The 18,524-nt window shown below is 42.6% G+C and overlaps 1 protein-coding gene across 1 annotated transcript; it reads left to right on the top strand.

Annotated features, from left to right (window-relative positions):
• Positions 1-5,171: 5,171 nt before the first annotated feature.
• On the top strand, positions 5,172-12,770 carry LOC136653767 (vomeronasal type-2 receptor 26-like). The gene is made up of 5 exons (XM_066630646.1): positions 5,172-5,462; positions 6,568-7,419; positions 10,367-10,594; positions 11,172-11,298; positions 11,869-12,770. The coding sequence occupies exons 1-5, from the start codon at positions 5,172-5,174 to the stop codon at positions 12,768-12,770; spliced, it is 2,400 nt and encodes a 799-aa protein (XP_066486743.1).
• The last annotated feature ends 5,754 nt before the right edge of the window (positions 12,771-18,524 follow it).

Below are 18,524 nucleotides of genomic sequence, written 5' to 3'. Positions count from 1 at the left end.
TATTAGGTTTAGGCAGCCTGCCCCGTTTCACAGAGATGTGGTGCATCTGTCTCCAGTCGGCCTGACCGGCTCCAGAAGGCAGGCAGGCGATCCCCTTGCCTGGACTGTCAAGCCGGTGAGGCTCTGTCTACTGGTCTGAAGTCTGGCTACCTTGCCCCCTTCGGGGCTGGCGTTGGAAGGCCTAGGCTGGCTATTGACAGCTGGGGTCTCGAGCCAGGAAGTATGCCCAATGAGTTCGCAGGGGGAGGCAGACAGCTAGGACCATTTCCCCCATAGTGCCCCGCACACTCGATGTTGTGGTTATTGCCCTGCTGCAGTTAAGACTTAATAAAGTGCCCATTTCCATCCAAGCCGAAGTCTGGTCTCTTTACTTGAGGGTATGGGGATAACTAGATGTCGGTTTTTTTGGCCTCTTCGATCATTCTGAGGCCTGCAGTAGCCACAGACAGTTGCACATGACCTCTGCGGACCTCAGAAATAGGTGAGAGGAGACCAGCTCCCCTCACATCTTGAGGGTGGGGGATGTCCCCACATATCCCCAGATTCAAGTATCTTCTGAGGGTTACAGAAGCTACAGTGATGTTTCTTTCAAAAAACCTGCATAATTGATTTCCTAGTGCTTCTTATCATAACAGGTTGATCCAAGAGGAAAAGGGACCTTGTGTATCTCGCTGCCTTCTGCGGTGTGGTTTCAGAGAAGCCTGAGTGGACCTTCTCTGTGGTGGCCCCCTCCTTGCAGAACATCCTCTCATGGGAGGTGAAATGGGACCAATCCCTTCCAGAATTCCAGTGAGGGCTGAGAACATTCATTTCAAGCTTGCCTTATTGGACAATGTTTTGTTTCATGCTGATATTTTGTATATATTTCATTTTTTTCCTGTTTCCTTCTGTTTTATTATGGTGAGCTGCTTCAAATTATATAGAGAAAGGAAGGACATGCATCTGTTAAAATGAATAAAATATTATTGTCTAGGTTGCCCAGGTAACAGAAAAATCTGCAAATGCTTCCACCTTTCAGAATTTATTCACATCAGCCTTTCCAGCTCTACCTTCTCTGGAGTGATCAGGAAATGTACCTCCATCACTACTGCTTGTGGATGCTGGTTGACAGATTCATTTCTGCCAGAGACTTGCAGTAGAACACTTTATGATGACACAACATTGTATAGAAGGTGCTTTGGACAAATAATATAGTGAAATTTCTTCCTTTCTTGTCTCCGTAAAGCTCAAGCTTTCAGTCCTCAGTCACTTTTCAAGAGGTGACATTCAGAATATAAACCAGGCAGTAGCATGTGCTCCCATTCATCTTGGTCATCCATCAAGGACTTGATAGAGCATGCTGTTTCCCAAGGTCAACAAGACTTTGCATGTGCTATACATGCATTTGATATTTCTCCCAATGCTCCTGGTAAAAGAATGCTTGGGGGTTCATGTGGGGCCAGAAAAATTTGGACCTTGCTTTGGAAGCCCTTGAAAAGTTTCCTCTGTAGATAAGTGTGCTTTCCCTGCGTTTCAGCTGGGGCAACAACTGTGTCCATTCCTAAAAAGCACAGATCTGGCTACTGTCATCAACAGCTTAGCAACACTGGGTTTGGATTCTTGAAATGAATCTGCATGAGGCTGCCTCTGAAGGTGATCCAGAACCTGCTGGTGGGGTATAATGTGGCAGCCAAGATTCTCCCTTGAGATTCTCCATTGCTCTGGCTGAATTATGCTGATGTTTATTCACTTCTCTGACTCCCACTATCTCTCCAGATCCAATTTAAGTTTCTAGTCCTAATTGTTAATGTGGGGTCCTGAATATTTGAAGGACTATCGTCAATCATATGAACTTGCCCACATACTGCATTTGGGAGTATGTTTAGCATGCTTTCATTGAAAGAGGTGTAGCTCGTAGGGACATGCCTACAGCCCCTCCGTGGAGCACCGTTGGCAGTGAAACTCACTCCTGAGTTTAGCTTGGTTGTCCAAGTCACTGCCTGCTTTTAGTTGGGTGTAGAAAATTCTGTTCTTTCATTGGGCATTCCTTTGATGCTCCACTGGAATTCCTGATTGTCTTCTAGTTTTAGTTTCTTTTAATCTTTTTTAAACTCCTTGATTTTCTATCCTTATTCTTTTTAAATGCATAGTTTTTTTCCTGTATTTTTTAAAGATTCTTTTAATCTTTTTTAAACTCCTTGATTTTGTATTTTTATTCTTTTTAAATATATAGTTTTTTCCAGTATGTTTTAAAGATATGTTTTTAGGCACCCTGGTGGATGGGAAGAATGGGATATAAATATTACAAATGCAATAAATAATCACAATCAAGATCTATTGACTGAGATGCAGAAATATTTGTGTTTTGCCATTCCCAGCATGTCCTGCTGTAATTCATGCTCTTTCTTTCAAGGGAATGTTCACATGTGACCCCTCTCCCCACACAAATGTGGTCATCAGAGAAGCAGACACCTTGAAGCACACCTGCTAATCATTTGAAACAAAAATGCAGACCTATGAAGCTGAAATTACACAGTACAAACATCTTAATTAGAAAGGAAGTTTCCTGATTCAATCTTGTGCAAGACACTCTGCTCCTTTAAAAAAAATTCTTTTCAGAGATTTTTCCTTAAGATATTGGTATAACTTAATTATCCACAGATTTTTCACATGTGTTTTTATCTCAACACATGAGAAGTGCCCTTTAAATTAAAGGGGAAAAGTTGTTTAACAAAAGTCTCAATAATGTGAGAGAGAGCAGCCAGCTGACAATTCATCGATCATTCTCTCTTCAGGCACTTCAAACAGCTTCACTTCAAGGCAAATGACCCTTCCCTTCTGGTTGCGAACCTACCAAAAGGTCCAACGGGGCAAAAGCCACAGGTTCGAGTCACTAGGGCCCCGAAGAAGCCTCTCTGAGGCTCCCAATGGGGGTGGAAACTGTGCTTCTGATTTCCTGGAAGTACAGTTTATAGTTCTGGAAACAGAACCCTCGCAAATAATAAGACTCAACCTGTACTTAAGGAAAAAAAAAACACAAAACTATTCTGAATGCCATTCTCCTTACTTAGTTCATTTCACACTTTTTGCTCCCCCCCCCCCCGGAGGTCAGCAGAAAACTTTTGTGAAGACCTGACCAGCATGTTTTCTGATGCAATGTCCCAAAGAAATTTCAGCTCTGAGAATGTGATTATCACCCCTGTCATTGTTAAATTAACACTAACTACTTTTGCTTCTTCACATCCTTAGGGAGAATCACACCCACAATTAGAGGACAACAGTGAAGGATGTTGTCGATATCCCCTGGATCATTCCAAGATGATGCTAGAGACAGGCAGAGTCCTATCCATCCAACAGATTACTCTTTAAAGTATCTGAAATCTCAATCAGCGGAATGAATGGTGATTCATAAGAGGCACTAGAGCTGAGGCACCTCTGCATGACAGTGTGGGATCTGATGAAATAGTGTCTCAAAGTCACGTTTTCCTGTGAGATGTTCATGTTTGCAGTCTTGGCATTTCTGCTGCCTCAGGTGGGGCTCAGTGTTCCTGCTGGTAAATGCCCCATCAGTGACCCTCTTCCCATTCTCCACCAATATTATTGTTCCGGAGACCTCGTCATTGCTGCTGTTGTCTCTCAGATCTACAGATTTTCCAACACAATAATTTTTGAAAAACATCCGTCCCAGGAACTCTTCAATGAGCTCATGTAAGGGAGATTCTGTTTTTTATGATAACCTTGTTTTGTCTCTGAGTTTAATTATTCTCCAGCCCAGTTCAATCAATTGAAATTAGTTGGAATTTCACATCTGGGGAATGTAGAATTCTTGAAACTGTGTATTTCTCCACTGATCGGGTTTAGTTTGTGTCAATTAGAGTTAACTACATTTTGTGAACATACAGTATACATGCAAAATGATGTGACATTTTTCCCATTGAATTCCATTACAACAATTGAATGAAGTTTCTCTACTTGGCTTCCGGGCATTTGGTACAACTGCTGGTGCTGACATTGTTTTGACTATGAAGACACTATTTTTTTTTCCTTTCAAGAATAGATATTTGGGATCTGATTTCAGTTTTGTTTTTTTTTCTTTTACGTATATAAAGTTTGTATCTCAGGTTTTCACTCCATTCAGGGAGGGTGGCTTGCACAAGCAGAAGTAATAGTGAAAGATTATTCAATAAATAAATCCTAATGACATTAAATTCTGGCTTGGCATTTTACTTGGGCAACAAGTTTATCAACAAGTTGTCACACATCAAATTCGTGTACACTGTCTACCACACGCACTTGAAGAAGTGCCCATGGAACAATGAAAAAAATGCACCTTATTTTCTCCTGTGTTCCATAGGATTCAAGCCTCTATGTGCATGGTGTAGCAGACCCTGGGAAACTAATGATTTTGTAGAATTCTGTTCCCCCAAACCGTCTGTAGTAAAGCAATCTTTCATCCTATCTAAAAACATTCTCCCAGGCGAAAGTGGAATTGTTACATTCAAGAATTCAATCAAAATGATATTTGTAGGTACCGAATGTTCTTTACATTCTAATCAATAGCACAATACATTGTGAACTATATTCTGCACCTGATATGAAAGGGTAGACAGAAATGATATTCTCTATAATTTTTTTAAAAATGCCTACAAAGGATATCCAAGAGTAATGGAAACTGACCATGCTATCACATCATTAGATCTTCAAGCCCTGCCAGCAGGTCTTCAGTGATGGGGCTGATTGTAATTCATCCTACAGGGAATGCTGCATTTGTGGGGGGGCACCACCAAGAACACCCTTCCTTGGACTGTTACTCCCTTGCTTCAGTCCAAAGATTTGACAGTTAGATACTACAAACTAGAGCCTGCATTGAGGTAGGAGGCCATATAACCACAAAAGTCAAAGCATTCTAAAGCATCACATGAATGTCTTAAAGTCAAGTTATAGCAATAATAAGATAATGCACATTGCAGCGATGTATATGTAAACACTTCAACTCATAGTTTCCATAGAGCAGCCAGGAGATGGGCTGGAGTTCATAGAGGTGGAGTGTCCAGGATGACGTGCCCATGTCTCTTCTCTCTTCCCTGGCAGACGGAGCATTAGCAACAGAATATCATTGTCCAGATTGCATTCCGTTTCAATTTAGAAATAGACATTAACACTATAATGCTGTTGGTTACATTAATGGCAGGATGATGACTCAGATCTACCAGCATATCCCAGCCTTGGAATTTGCAGTAAAGGAGATCAACGGGAATCCCCACATCCTATCCAACCTCACCCTGGGCTTCCATATCTATAACAGTCATTTCCGTCCAAGGTGGACTTTTCATGCCTCAATGGAACTTCTCTCCAGAAGGGGCAGATTTACTCCTAACTACAAGTGTGATGCTGAGAATCTTCCGGCAGCTGTCATTGGCGGACCTAATTCTAACGTCTGTCTCCACATGGCAAACATCCTGTGTATTTACAAAATGCCACAGGTAAGATTTGTGCAGGAAGCGTCAATGGTTAGCAAACCATTCATAAGTGTTGGTCAGTTGGCAGCAGATGGGTGACCTAGGTGGGGAGGGGGAGTTTTGGGGAGGATGGGAGGGGCACCGCTTCTTTCTCATTCCACTCTGCCCCCTTTCTCTCCTTGGACTGGTAGAGACCCATTGGCGATTTGGTAGCCTCGGTCCTGCTGGCTGTTAGATTGTACAGCCTGTCACTGGATGCAGCCTGCACTCCTTTGATGCTGGGGTATCTGTGCCAGTGGTGGGGGGATAGGATTGGGCAGCAAGTTTCTTAGTTCCAGGACATTTCAAACTAAACAAAATGTGGAAGGAACAATCCAAAAAGATTTTTCTTCTGACACACATAGTAATGGGATTTCATCCTCCTTTTTTGTGACAATTTACACGTCAGATATAAAAAATACATCAGTTTTTAAAAATACATTTAAAAAAATGATGTATAAAAATACATCAGTGTCGATATTTATATTACATTACTTTCAAATTAACAAATTACATTGGGAAAAATGGATAGCTAACATCTTTCTTTGGCATGAACACTGAACAACTCTCAGGGCAAGTATGCCTTCAGTCAGATTCAGCAGATGAAAAGGTTTTATTTTAGTGTGGACTATAGTGCATTATGCAGATTTCCAAGCCTCCATGCCTTGGTATGGACTTGCCTCTTTGCAGATGAATGCAGTCTCAACTTGAGGACCATTTCAGTACATCATAAGAACACACAATGACATTTTTTAAAATTAATTTGTAAATAAGTTCTTATTGCAAAAAATGTACATTCTCATCTTTTCCTATAAAAGCAGCCCAAGGCAGCTTAAAATAACCCTCAGGGCAAAAATCGGTTTGGCCAGAGAGAGAATGAATTATCCTACAAAATATGGCCAATATATTACACATCTTCAGCCATCAATTAAAGCTGAGAGAGAGAGAGAGAGAGAGAGAGAGAGAGCTCTCCATGAGACAGAAACATCATGTTTGCTGGATATGCCCATAGGTGATGGAACTTGAATGCTATTCACAACATAATATCTATTGAGAGATCTTCTTAATTCTTCTTTTCAATTGTTTTCAGCTCATATACGGCTCTGCTCCAGAGATGAGTAACAAAGCACAAATTCCGTTTCTTCATCAGATGTTTCCAAGTGGGGACCAGCAATATAGGGGGATTCTCCAGTTACTACTTCATTTCAGCTGGACATGGATTGGGGTGGTTTATATTGATGATAATACAGAGAGATTCATTGACGATGTGCTTCCCCTATTTTCCCAGCATGGCATTTGCTTTGACTTCGTAGAACGATTCCCACCTTTGACAAGCGTGAGTCAAGTCACTGATATGGCGGGAGAAGGTTTTGAAACCATCAAAGTTGTTTGGGGGAGCAGTGCCAACATTGTGCTTATACATGGGGAAATTCAAACCATGATGATACTAAGAATGGTGCCTCATATGGTTGAATTTGAGAATAGGCAAATGATGTCTAAAGTCTGTATTCTGACAGCCCAGATGGACTTCACTTCATTTCCCTTCCAAAGAAGTTGGGACATCCACTTCCTCCATGGCGCTCTGTCTTTTGCCGTCCACTCAAAGCAGGTGTTTGGATTCCAGACGTCCCTGCAGAAGAGAAGCCCCAACTTGTACAAAGAAGATGGCTTCATCAGGGAATTCTGGGAAGAGGCTTTTGCCTGTGCATTCCCCAGCTCTGTAGCAGAGAAGGAGGGCAGGGAGATCTGCACTGGAGAGGAGGAGCTGCAGACTCTGCCTGGGTCTGTTTTTGAAACAAGGATGACCGCCCACAGCTACAGTGTCTACAATGCTGTCTATGCTGTGGCACATGTTTTGAATTCCATGTACTCATCCCAATTCAAACACAAAAGAATGATGAGTCATGGGAGAAGCACATTTTCCAATCACCAGCCGTGGCAGGTAATATCTTGACCTGATAAATGCCAAAGCAGTCATCCTATTTGTACAACTGAGCCTAAGGTCACATTTGGATTGCCCTTCGCTGTGCAAAGAGCTGTCTCTCCACATTGGTGTCAGGTTCCATGATGTCTATATCTTCCAATTTACTGCCAGTTGACGGACTTTGCACATGAAGAACATAATAAGAGTCAAATATTTATTTCATTTCTGTTGAGTAGAAGTGAACGTTGTCTGCTTTGGCAACCTTATATTAGTGGGCAAGAGGGCACAAATATTTCGCCTTCCCCCACTAATATAAGGTTCCCAAAGCAAACAACGGCAGACAACGTTCACTTCTACTCAACAGAAATGAAATAAATATTTGACTCTTATTATGCTCTTCATGTGCAAAGTCCGTCAACTGGCAGCAAAGGGGAAGAAATAAGCTTCATGGAACCTGACGTTCTATGAATCAATAAATCTGGAGTTGGTCTCCCTTGTTCTGCCCAAAATCTAAAAATTTAGGGCCCAATCCTCTCCAGCACAGTGCAGCAGCTCCAAATGGCGACTTCTGGATCTTGTGCTGGATCCAAACTGGCTGGAGGACTCCTTGGGGGAGGGACATCCGTCCCCTTGCCCTGAGTAAAGCCGCAGCCTGCACAATGTGTCTTCTTTCGTCTGCAGCAGCTAAATCATGAGCCCCAACACCACTGTTGGGATTTGGTGGAAAAGACCCAGTTTGGTCCCTCTTCCACCCTCTCCTCCCCTCCCCCACCTAGACAGGCTTCCTCCGTCCTCCCACAAGCCTCCACGTGCCTCTTATCCGCTTGCCAGTAGTGGCTGTGGTCAATCTGCAGTGTCAGTGGGACCATACAGGCCTCCACGCCAGTGCTGCTTCCTCTCTGGGGGGCACAAACTTATCTTGCATGTTTTCAACACCCACCCATGGCATTGGGGCTGCGATACACTGCCTATGAAGGGCAGCCTAGGTTTGAGCTGCCTGTCTCCAATCTTATTCACACACAGCTAGCTGTTGAATGTAGCATAACACTGAATGTAATGGGACCCACCTCTGGGCAGACATGCATATTCTTGTGGTGTTAGGCTGCAATCCTATGCATGCTTAAGTAATAGTAACAGCCCAAGCCTATGGACCTACTGCACCCCTGGAACTCATGTTCCAGAGGGAACACAATGCATGACACACCATAGAGCACAGCAGTTTTCTGTTCTGTTCTGAAACCTTTATTGGCATGTCAACACAGTTTGCAATTAAAATTTACAATTGACACAGCAATTTGCATAACAAACTGGACAATTAAAAGCAGGATATCAAGTTATTTAAATTCTGACAACGTTACTTTAAGAATCTCAGATAAATAACCAGCCACAGCTGCAGTCAGAGAAACACAAACATCACTCATGAACTTGGAAAGAGTAATATCAGAAGGGGTAAGATCAAAGGAAATCCAAGAAGTAAGGTAATGGTTACGAATATCAAGGTGTACTGGACAAAAAAAGAGAATGTGAGATAAAAAATCAGGAGACTCGTGACAGAAGGGACAGAGCCTTTTCTCCCGTGGAATATTAAAAAAGCGGCCAGAATGGACTGCCGAAGGGAAAATGTTAAAACGAGCTAACATAAAGGCTCGTCTATGTAACGGGTTGGTTAATGTTCGGGGCATGATCGAAAGATGGGGCCAAACCAAAAGAAAGAGGAGAACAAGTAGGATTAAGGTTATTACTTAGATAATTGAATTCGGATGATAAAAGCTTGCCTTTTATCAATGAATATGCTTTAGAAAGACTCATATCTGCCAGGGATTCTAATGGAAGATCAAGAGAAGCAAGTTTGTTGTCTATCAAATGAAACCAAGAAAAATAATAAGAGTCTCTTAACAAATCGTATAAAAGGGACCCAGAATGAGAATTTAAACACAGTTTAAGCCAAAATTTAAAAGTAAGTAGCCAGGCTGTGGTTGTTGGAAGATGTATACCTAATTCTAAAATAATTGTGGAAACACGAATTGAATTTGGGATCCCTAAAATTCTACGAAAAAAAGATGCTGCAATCTGATCGATATCCTTGTTGATTACTTTAATCCATATTGGGGCACTGTAAAACAAATGGGAGAGAATTTTAGACTGAAAAACCTGAATAGCAGCAGGGACATACTGGTTACCTTCAATATAAAAAACAAAACAAAAAACAAAACCCTGCGAAAGGTAAGGAGATGCCTGGTGCCACTGATGTTCCAATGAGATCACAATGCATGAGACATCATAGAGCACAGCCACTCTGCCCCAGTGAAAGGTGAGCGGATGTCCTGGTGCCACTAATGTGTATAAGGAAACCTGTAAGTAAATGAATGATAAGCTCATACAACACAGTCACTGAGGCCTCTTCGACACCCCTCAAACACTCTGTCAACTCTCATCTTTGCCCATCCTAAGGTCACTTTTGAATTGCTCAGAGGATTTGGGCTGGATGCTGTGAGAAACAGGATGCCAGACTAGCTGGACCATTGTCCTTCTCCTAGGGGGGACTTCAAATGCTCTTGTGTTCCCTGCCTTGTATGTCACACATATATGCATTGCTGTTGGTGGAAGAGGGTTGTTGGGTTGAGACCTGTGCAGCACTGAATCATACTCACTGAAGGTGTAGGAAGTTTTGCAAGTTGTCCCTAGACAGTTCCACTGAGAGAGGAGATCTGCCTGTTCCTCCATGTTCTGTCGCTAGTCCTGTGTCATGCTTTGCTCTCAGTTTCTTCATTCATTTTCCTTCTAGGGAACAAAGTTCTTTGTCCTTTTTCTAGTTCGATGCCTGTTATTTATAACTACATGTGTTTTGATCCAGTTAGCCACTAGGAAGCATTTAAAAGCAGCCATCACCCTACGGTTTATTAGTAATATTTATTTTTAAGAATGTCTATGAATGCAAGCATTTATTCTCCCACTCTGACCTAAGCTCCATGATTTTCTGAGAAGCATATCCTTTAACAACAGTGCTGGGGAAAAAATGTCCTTTGACCAACATGGAGAACTTGTTGTTGGGTTTGATATTCTCAACTGGGTGACCTTCCCAAACCAGTCCTTTCAGAGAGTCAACATTGGATCCATGGAACCACAAGCAAACACAGAGAAAGTGCTCAAAATTCATGAGGATGACATTGTGTGGCCCAAGCGGTTTAACCAGGTAGGCCCAATGGACTGTTAATGGTGTGACCGTTTTGTTTTCCAGTGTGCACTGTTATTCAGGTGCTGTCAAAGCTCTGCCTGAAATAAATGTAATGGAGGACACCAGTTAGGTGGGTCAGATTGCACAACGGGACTGTTTCATAAAGTAAATTGCATGTTGCTAATAGACATATATAACGGTAGACATATATAACGGTGGGCACATATAACAGTAGCTCTGGGTGGGAGGAATTTAGTTTGGGGAGAAGGTCCTCGCAGGAAGCGGTCTATGGGGCTGGGTGATAGCAAGGGCTCCTCAGGATCTCAAACATGTGAGGCATCCTCCTCTGTGGTGGCTACCCTTTGACTTGTTGAAGGTTGCTGGCCCACTCATGAGAACATGCTCTCTCTCTCTCTCTCTCTCTCTCTCTCTCTCTCTCTCTCTCTCTCTCTCTCTCTCTCTCTCTCATATATAAACCAAGTTTACATTTACATAAACACAGAAACCCAGTTTATTGTAAACCTAGCTGTTACTTACAAATTCCCAAATCATGTTTTCTGAGGTTAAACCACTCTCCTCTTTTCTTTATGAACAGGCCCAGCCCCTATCTCTTTGCAATAACCCCTGTCTTCCAGGCTATAGTAAGACCAAAATAGAAGGGAAGCCGTTTTGCTGTTATGAATGTCTTCCGTGTCCAGAAGGAAAGATTTCAAACCAGCTGGGTAAGATATTATGCCCAGTATGAGCTATACGTACTGCAATCCAGCATGCGCTCACTGCTGCAGAAGTTGCACATTAAAGGGGGCCACCAGCATGAATGGGTGGCAACAACATAGCACCCAGCCAACACTGGCGCTGATAGGTTTTGGGCAAACATGGACCATGGGCAGAAGGGGGGTTATCAAGTAGGGATCGGGGCCAGGTGGAAATGTGTTGGGGGAGGGCAGGAGGGGGATATCAGTGAGATCAGCACCACTTATCTCCTCTGCTTCCTTTCTGGCCTCGACATGCCCCTTTTGGCCAACTGGACTTGTGAAAGAGCTGGCACAGATCTAAATAGACCCACTGGGGACAATGACACCATTTCACAGCCCAGTAATATGCCCACCCCGCCAATGCAGCTGAACTGAGAAGCTGATACTGAAGGGCACAGCATCTGGCTGATATCACCCCCACTAGCAGCCACCCCCTCCTACCTCTGTCACGCCCCTTAACCTCCACCCATTCCTCCCCATACATATTGTATTTTATGTACAGTTTTGTGTAGATTAAAAAAAAAAAATCTCTTACAGACATGGATGACTGTGTTCAATGCCCAGAAGATCAGTACCCCAACAAGGACCAGGATTCATGTCTTCCAAAAGATATCATCTTCTTATCTTATGATGAACCTTTGGGGATCTCTTTGTCTACTTGTGCTCTTTCCTTGTCGTTCATCACTTCTTGGGTGCTTGGGATCTTCATTAAGCACCAGGACACTCCCATTGTCAAAGCCAACAACCGGAAACTCACCTACACTCTTCTCACCTCCCTCCTGCTCTGCTTCCTTTCCGTGTTTCTCTTCATTGGCCAGCCACAAAAGTTATCATGCCTTTTCCAACAAACTACTTTTGGTATCATCTTCTCGATGGCTGTTTCTTGTGTTTTGGCCAAGACCATCACGGTTGTTTTGGCATTCGTGGCCACCAAGCCAGGATCCAGGATCAGGACGTGGGTGGGGAAAGGAATGTCAACCTTCATTGTCCTTCCCTGCACCCTTCTTCAAGCCACTCTTTGTACTGTGTGGTTAGCAACCTCTCCCCCATTCCCAGATTTGGACATGCACTCATTTGTCAAAGAAATTGTACTGAAATGTAATGAAGGGTCACCTCTCATGTTTTACTCTATGTTGGGCTACTTGGGTGTCCTCTCCCTTGTCAGCTTCTCTGTGGCCTTTCTAGCCAGGAAGTTGCCGGACAGTTTCAACGAAGCCAAGTTCATCACCTTCAGCATGCTGGTCTTTTGCAGTGTGTGGTTGTCCTTTGTTCCCTCTTACCTGAGCACCAAGGGGAAGTATATGGTGGCTGTGGAGATCTTCTCTATCCTAGTATCCAGTTTTGGCCTACTACTTTGTATCTTTTTCCCCAAATGCTACATTATTGTGGTGAGGCCTGAACTGAACAAAAGGGAGCAACTTATGAGAATAACACATTAAAAACACTCTTATGTTAACGCTGGTTCAATGCATCTCATAAAATATTTCTTAAATAAACGTGGCCTTCATAGCTGTGAATCACATAGCTGCAAATTCACTTAATCATGGATCAAATTAGCGAGGGCCCCCTTACCTCTGGAGAGTCTTCTGAGGCCCTCAGAGGCTACATGCCACAGCTGCAGAAAAAGGCCAAATCACAACTTTCAGTTTTAACACAAAACTTCTACATAAAACATAAAAATTTAACATAAAACTGGAAGTGATGTTTTAAATGTAAAAACGTAAAACTGGATGTTGGGTTTTTGGCCTTTTAGGTCATTCTTAGGCCTGCAGCAGCCACGAGCAGTCGCGTAAGACCTCTGCAGTCCTCAGAAAGCCCAGCTCCCCTCACATCTTGAGGCTGGGTGATGTCCCCACATATCCCGTTTCAAGTATCTTCTGAGGGTTACAGATGATACAGTGATGTTTCTTTCAAAAGCTTGCATAATAGATTTCCTAGTGCTTCTCAGCATAACAGGTTGATCCAAGAGGAAAAGGGGCCTTGTGTATCTCACTGCCGTCTGCAGTGTGGTTTCAGTGAAGCCTGAGTGGGCCTTCTCTGTGGTGGCCCCCTCCTTGCAGAACTCCCTCTCATGGGAGGTACCATGGGGCCAAACCCTTCCAGAATTTCAGTGAGGGCTCGTCCATTTCAAGCTTGCCTTATTGGACTATGTTTTGTTTTATGTTGATATTGTTTATATATTTCATTTTCTCCCTGTTTCCTTCTATTTTATTATTGTGAGCAGCTTCAAGTTATATAGAGAAAGGCAAGGCATGCATCTGTTCAAATGAATAGAAAACTATTTTCTAGGTTGTCCAGGTAGCAAAAAAATCTACAGATCATTACATCTTTCAGAACTGTTTCACATCAGCCTTTCCAACTCTACCTTCTCTGGAGTGACCAGAAAATGTACCTCCATCACTAGTGCTTGTGGATGCTGGTTGGTAGATTCATTTCTTCTGCCAGAGTCTCACTAGAACACTGTATGATGACACAACATTGTACTGAAGGTGCTTTGGATATAAAAAGGTAGAATCACTTCCTTTCTTGCCTCTGTAAAGCTCAAGCTTTCTGTCCTCAGTCACTGTTCAAGGGGTGAGGTTCAGAATATAAACCTGACAGTTCCACATGCTCCCATTCATCTTGGTCATCCATTGAGGACTTGATAGAGCAAGTCCTTTCCCAAAATCAACAAGAATTTGCATATGCTATCTGTGCATTTGATACATCTCCCATTACCTCCAGTAAAAGAATGCTTGGGGGTTCATGTGGGGCCAGAAAAATTGGTCCTTACTTTGGAAGCCCTTGAAAAGTTGCCTCTGTAGATAGGTGTGCTTTCCCTGCACTTCACCTGGGGCAAAAACTGTGTCCATTCCGAAAAAGTCTAGATCTGGCTACTGTCATCTACAGCTTAGCAACACTGACTTTGGTTTCTTGCAATGCACTCTACAGGGGGCTGCCTCTGAAGATGATCCAGAACCTGCTGGTGGGGCATAATGTAGCAGCCAAGATTCTCCCTTGAGATTCTCCATTGCTCTGGCTACATTGTGCTGATGTTTATTCACTTCTTTGGCTCCTACTGTCTTTCGAGATTCAATTTAGGTTTCCTGTCCTAGTAGTTAAAGTGGGGTCCTGAATATTGGATGGACTACCTTCTACCATATGAACTTGCCCATGTACTGAAATTGGGAGCATGCTTGGCATGCTTTCATTGAAAGAGGTGTAGCTCATAAGGACATGCCCAGAGCCTCTCAGTGGAGCACCATTGGCAGTGAAACTCACTCCCGAGGTTAGCCTGGTTGTCCAAGTCACTGCCTGTTCTTAGTTGGGTGAAGAAAATTCTGTTCTTTCATTGGGAATGCCTTTGATGCTCCACTGAATTTCCTGATTGTCTTCTAGTTTTAGGTTGTTGGTTCTTTTAATCTTTTTTAATTCCTTGATTTTGTATATTTATTCTGATTAAAATTTATAGTTTTTTTTAAAGCTATGTTTTTAGGCACCCTGGTGGATGGGAAGAATGTGATATAAATATTACAAATGCAAAAAATAATCATATTCAAGATCTATTGATTGAGATGCAGAAAGGTTTGAGCTTGGCCATTTCCACCATGTCCTGGCTGTCATTCATGCTCTTTCTTTCAAGGGAATGTGCACATGTGCCCCCTCTCCCCACTCATTTGTGGTCCATGACTCGCTGCAGTACAGAAGTGTACTCAGGACGCAAGCTCTGTAGACCTGGATCTTGGTATGTTCTTGGTATGTTCCGTCAGCTTCTTGTTGGACAAGACTCTCTTTGTGAGTCTGGAAAACGTGGTAGCTGCTTTACCGATGCACTTGTTTAGCTCAGTATCGAGAGAAAGAGTGTCGGAGATCATTGAGCCAAGGTACACAAAGTCATGGACAACCTCCAGTTCATGCGCAGAGATTGTAATGCTGGGAGGTGAGTCCACATCCTGAACCATGACCTGTGTTTTCTTAAGGCTGATCGTCAGTCCAAAATCTTGGCAGGCCTTGCTAAAATGATCCATGAGCTGCTGGAGATCATTGGCAGAGTGGGGAGTGACAGCTGCATCATCAGCAAAGAGGAAGTCACTCAGACATTTCAGCTGGACTTTGGACTTTGCTCTCAGTCTGGAGAGGTTGAAGAGCTTTCCATCTGATCTGGTCCAGATATAGAACAGCTTCACTTCAAGGCAATCGACCCCTCCCTTCCCCCTGAACATGTGAAATAAAGATAATCACTTTGCTGTGGTTGAAGGGAGGGGTCTCTGGCTTAAAGTGAAGCCTTTCTAAGCACCTGGAGAGAGACTGATGGATGGATTGTTGGCCTAATGACTCTTACACCACAAAGGTCAGCAAGGCTGTTTTTAAATCGCCTAGCCAAGGAACGTTTTTTTTCAAATGGATTTGTTTCAACGCCATTTTTGCCATCCATGTGAGTTCTGAAGCCCTCACAAATAACAAGACTCAACCTGTAATTAAAATGCCATTCTCCTTACTTCATTTCACACTTTTTGCTCTTCCCTAAGGAGGTCAGCAGAAGATGTTTGAGAAGATGTGACCAGCGTGTTTTCTGATGCAATGTCCCAGAGAAATGTCAGCTCCAAGCATGTGATTGTCACCCCTTTCATTGTTAAATTACCCCTAACGACTTCTGCTTCTTCACATCCTTGGGGAATTTCAGCAGCCACTTGCAACACCACAAAACAACACTAAAGGATGTGATTAATATCCCCTGCATTATTCCGAGAAGGGGCTGGAGAGTCAGGGCTCTGTACACCAGACAGGTGATTCTTTAAAGGGTACAGTCTGGTACCTGAACCGGCAGAGAGGATTGTGATCGATATGAGCCTCAGGAGCACCAGAACGTCAGCATGGAGACGATGGAAGATTGTCTCAAAGACACATTTCCCTGTGAGATGCTTGTGTTTGTAGTCTTGGCACTTTTCATGCCTCATGTGAGGATTACCGTTCCTGTTGATAAATGTCCCATCAGTGACCCTCTTCCCATTTCTCACCAATATTATTGGGCAGGAGACCTCATCATTGCTGGTATTGTCTCTCAGATCTACAGATTTTCAGATACAATAACTTTTGAAGAAAACCCATCTCAGGAACTCTTTGATGAGCTCATGTAAGGAAGATTCTGGTTTTTATGCTAACCTTGTCCAATCCATTGAAATTTGTTGGGATTTCACATCTGTGGAATGTAGAATTCTTGAAACTATGTATTGACCCACTGATCAGGTTTAGTTTGTGTCAATTAGTGTTAACTATGTTTTGTGACCATAATGGATACCTTAAAAATGATGTGACATTTTCCCCATTGAATTCCATTGCAACAATAGGATGAAATCTCTCCACTTTGCTTCCGGACGTTTGGTAAAAGTGCTGGTGCTGACACTGTTTTGATTATCCAGATCCTTTTTTTTTTTTTTGCTTTAGTGCAAGAGTAGATATTGGGATCTGTTTTAAGCTTTTTTCCCCGTATTATAAATTGTATCTCAGGTTATCATTCCATTCAGGGAAGGTGGCTTGCACAAGCAAAAGTAACAGTGGAAGATTCTTGCATAAATCAAATGAAATTCTGGTTTGCCTTCCTACTTGGGCAACATGTTTGTCAACAAATTGTCACACCTCAAATTCATGTACACTATCTTCCACATGAAGAAGTGCACATGAAACCATTAAAAAATGCACTTTATTTTCTCCTGTGTTCCACAGAATTCAAGCCTCGATGTGCATGGTATAGCAGACCCTGGGAAACAGATTGTTTTGTATAATTCTGTTCCCCCCAATTGTGTCTGTAGCATAGCAATCTTTCTTTCTATCTAAAAACTTCCTCCCAGGTGAAAATGGAATTGTGACATTCAAGAATTTAATCAAAATTATATTTGTAGGTGCAGAATGATCTGAACATATTCATGAATAGCACATAGTCAATCGATTGTGAATTATTTGCTCTTTCAATATATTCTGCACCTGACAGGAAAGGTTAGGCAGAAATAATATTCCCTATCTTTTAAAAAAAAATGCTTACGAAGGATATCCAAGAGTAATGGAAACTGACCATTCTATCACATTAGATCTTCAAGCCCTGGAAGCAGGTCTTCTGTAAGGGGGCTGATTGTAATTCATCCAATGTCACATTTGGGAATCGGCACCACCAAGAACATCCTTCCTCTGACTGCTACAATCTTGCTGCAGTCCAAAGATTTGACAGTTACATAGTACAAACTATAGCCTGCATTGAGGTAGGAGGCAATAAAACCCCAAAACTCAAGGCCAAGATATAAAAATAATAAGATAAGATGTATATTGCAGTGACATGTATGTAAACACTTTGACTTGTAGTTTCCATAGGACAGCCAGGAGATGGGCTGGAGTACATGAAGGTGGAACGTCCAGGATGATGCGCTTATGTATTCTCTCTCTTCCCTGCTACACAGACCATAGCAACACAATATCATATAGATTGCGTTCAAATTTAGAAAAAGACATTAAAACTAGAATGCTGTTTATTATATTATTTGCAGGATGATGACTCAGATCTACCAGCACATCCCAGCTTTGGAATTTGCGGTAAAGGAGATCAATGCCAATCCCCACATCCTACCCAACCTCACCCTGGGCTTCCATATCTTTGATAGCCATTTCCGTCCAAAGTGGTTCTTTCGTGCCTCAATGGAACTTCTCTCCAGCAGAGACAGATTTACTCCTAACTACAGGTGTGATGCTGAGAACCTTCCAGCAGCTGTCATTGGAGGACCTAATTCTAACGTCTGTCTCCACATGGCAAACATCCTTTGTATCTACAAGATGCCACAAGTAAGATTTGTACAGGAAGCATTCATGGTTAGCAAACCAGTCACATGTGTTTTGACTTTTAGATGTAATTTGATGCACAAAGAGATGCATCCTGAAGGTGGAACGCAGAACTGAATGCCAGTTAAAAAGTTAAAGTACAGAATATTTTGCATCTCGATACCATGCAAATGTATTTAGTAATGAATGTTTCTGTGTTCAATGGGGCTCAGGCCCAGGAATGTCTGGATAGGATTGCTTTGTCCAGACCTCTGAAATGAATTCCATCCTGGGTATTTCCTGGTTTCTATTCATAGTCAGCATGAGAACATTTCTACCTTCTCCCAGTCCACTTCTGTGTTACACTGACTCCATTTTGAAAGACAGCATAGACCAGGGGTGTCCAATTT

This window comes from Tiliqua scincoides, chromosome 5 (assembly GCF_035046505.1).
Source record: "Tiliqua scincoides isolate rTilSci1 chromosome 5, rTilSci1.hap2, whole genome shotgun sequence".
NCBI classification, from domain to species: domain Eukaryota; kingdom Metazoa; phylum Chordata; class Lepidosauria; order Squamata; family Scincidae; genus Tiliqua; species Tiliqua scincoides.
Note: the sequence above shows the minus strand (reverse complement) of the source record. Positions and strands in the feature narration are given on the sequence as shown.

What these genes read in the sequence shown, in the direction of transcription:
- LOC136653767 (XM_066630646.1), top strand. Translation starts at nt 5,172, where the DNA reads ATGATGACTCAGATCTACCAGCATATCCCAGCCTTGGAATTTGCAGTA. An exon ending in GTATTTACAAAATGCCACAG is followed by an intron (nt 5,463 to 6,567) that starts GTAAGATTTGTG and finishes AATTGTTTTCAG; the next exon opens with CTCATATACGGCTCTGCTCC. An exon ending in CCAATCACCAGCCGTGGCAG is followed by an intron (nt 7,420 to 10,366) that starts GTAATATCTTGA and finishes CTCTGACCTAAG; the next exon opens with CTCCATGATTTTCTGAGAAG.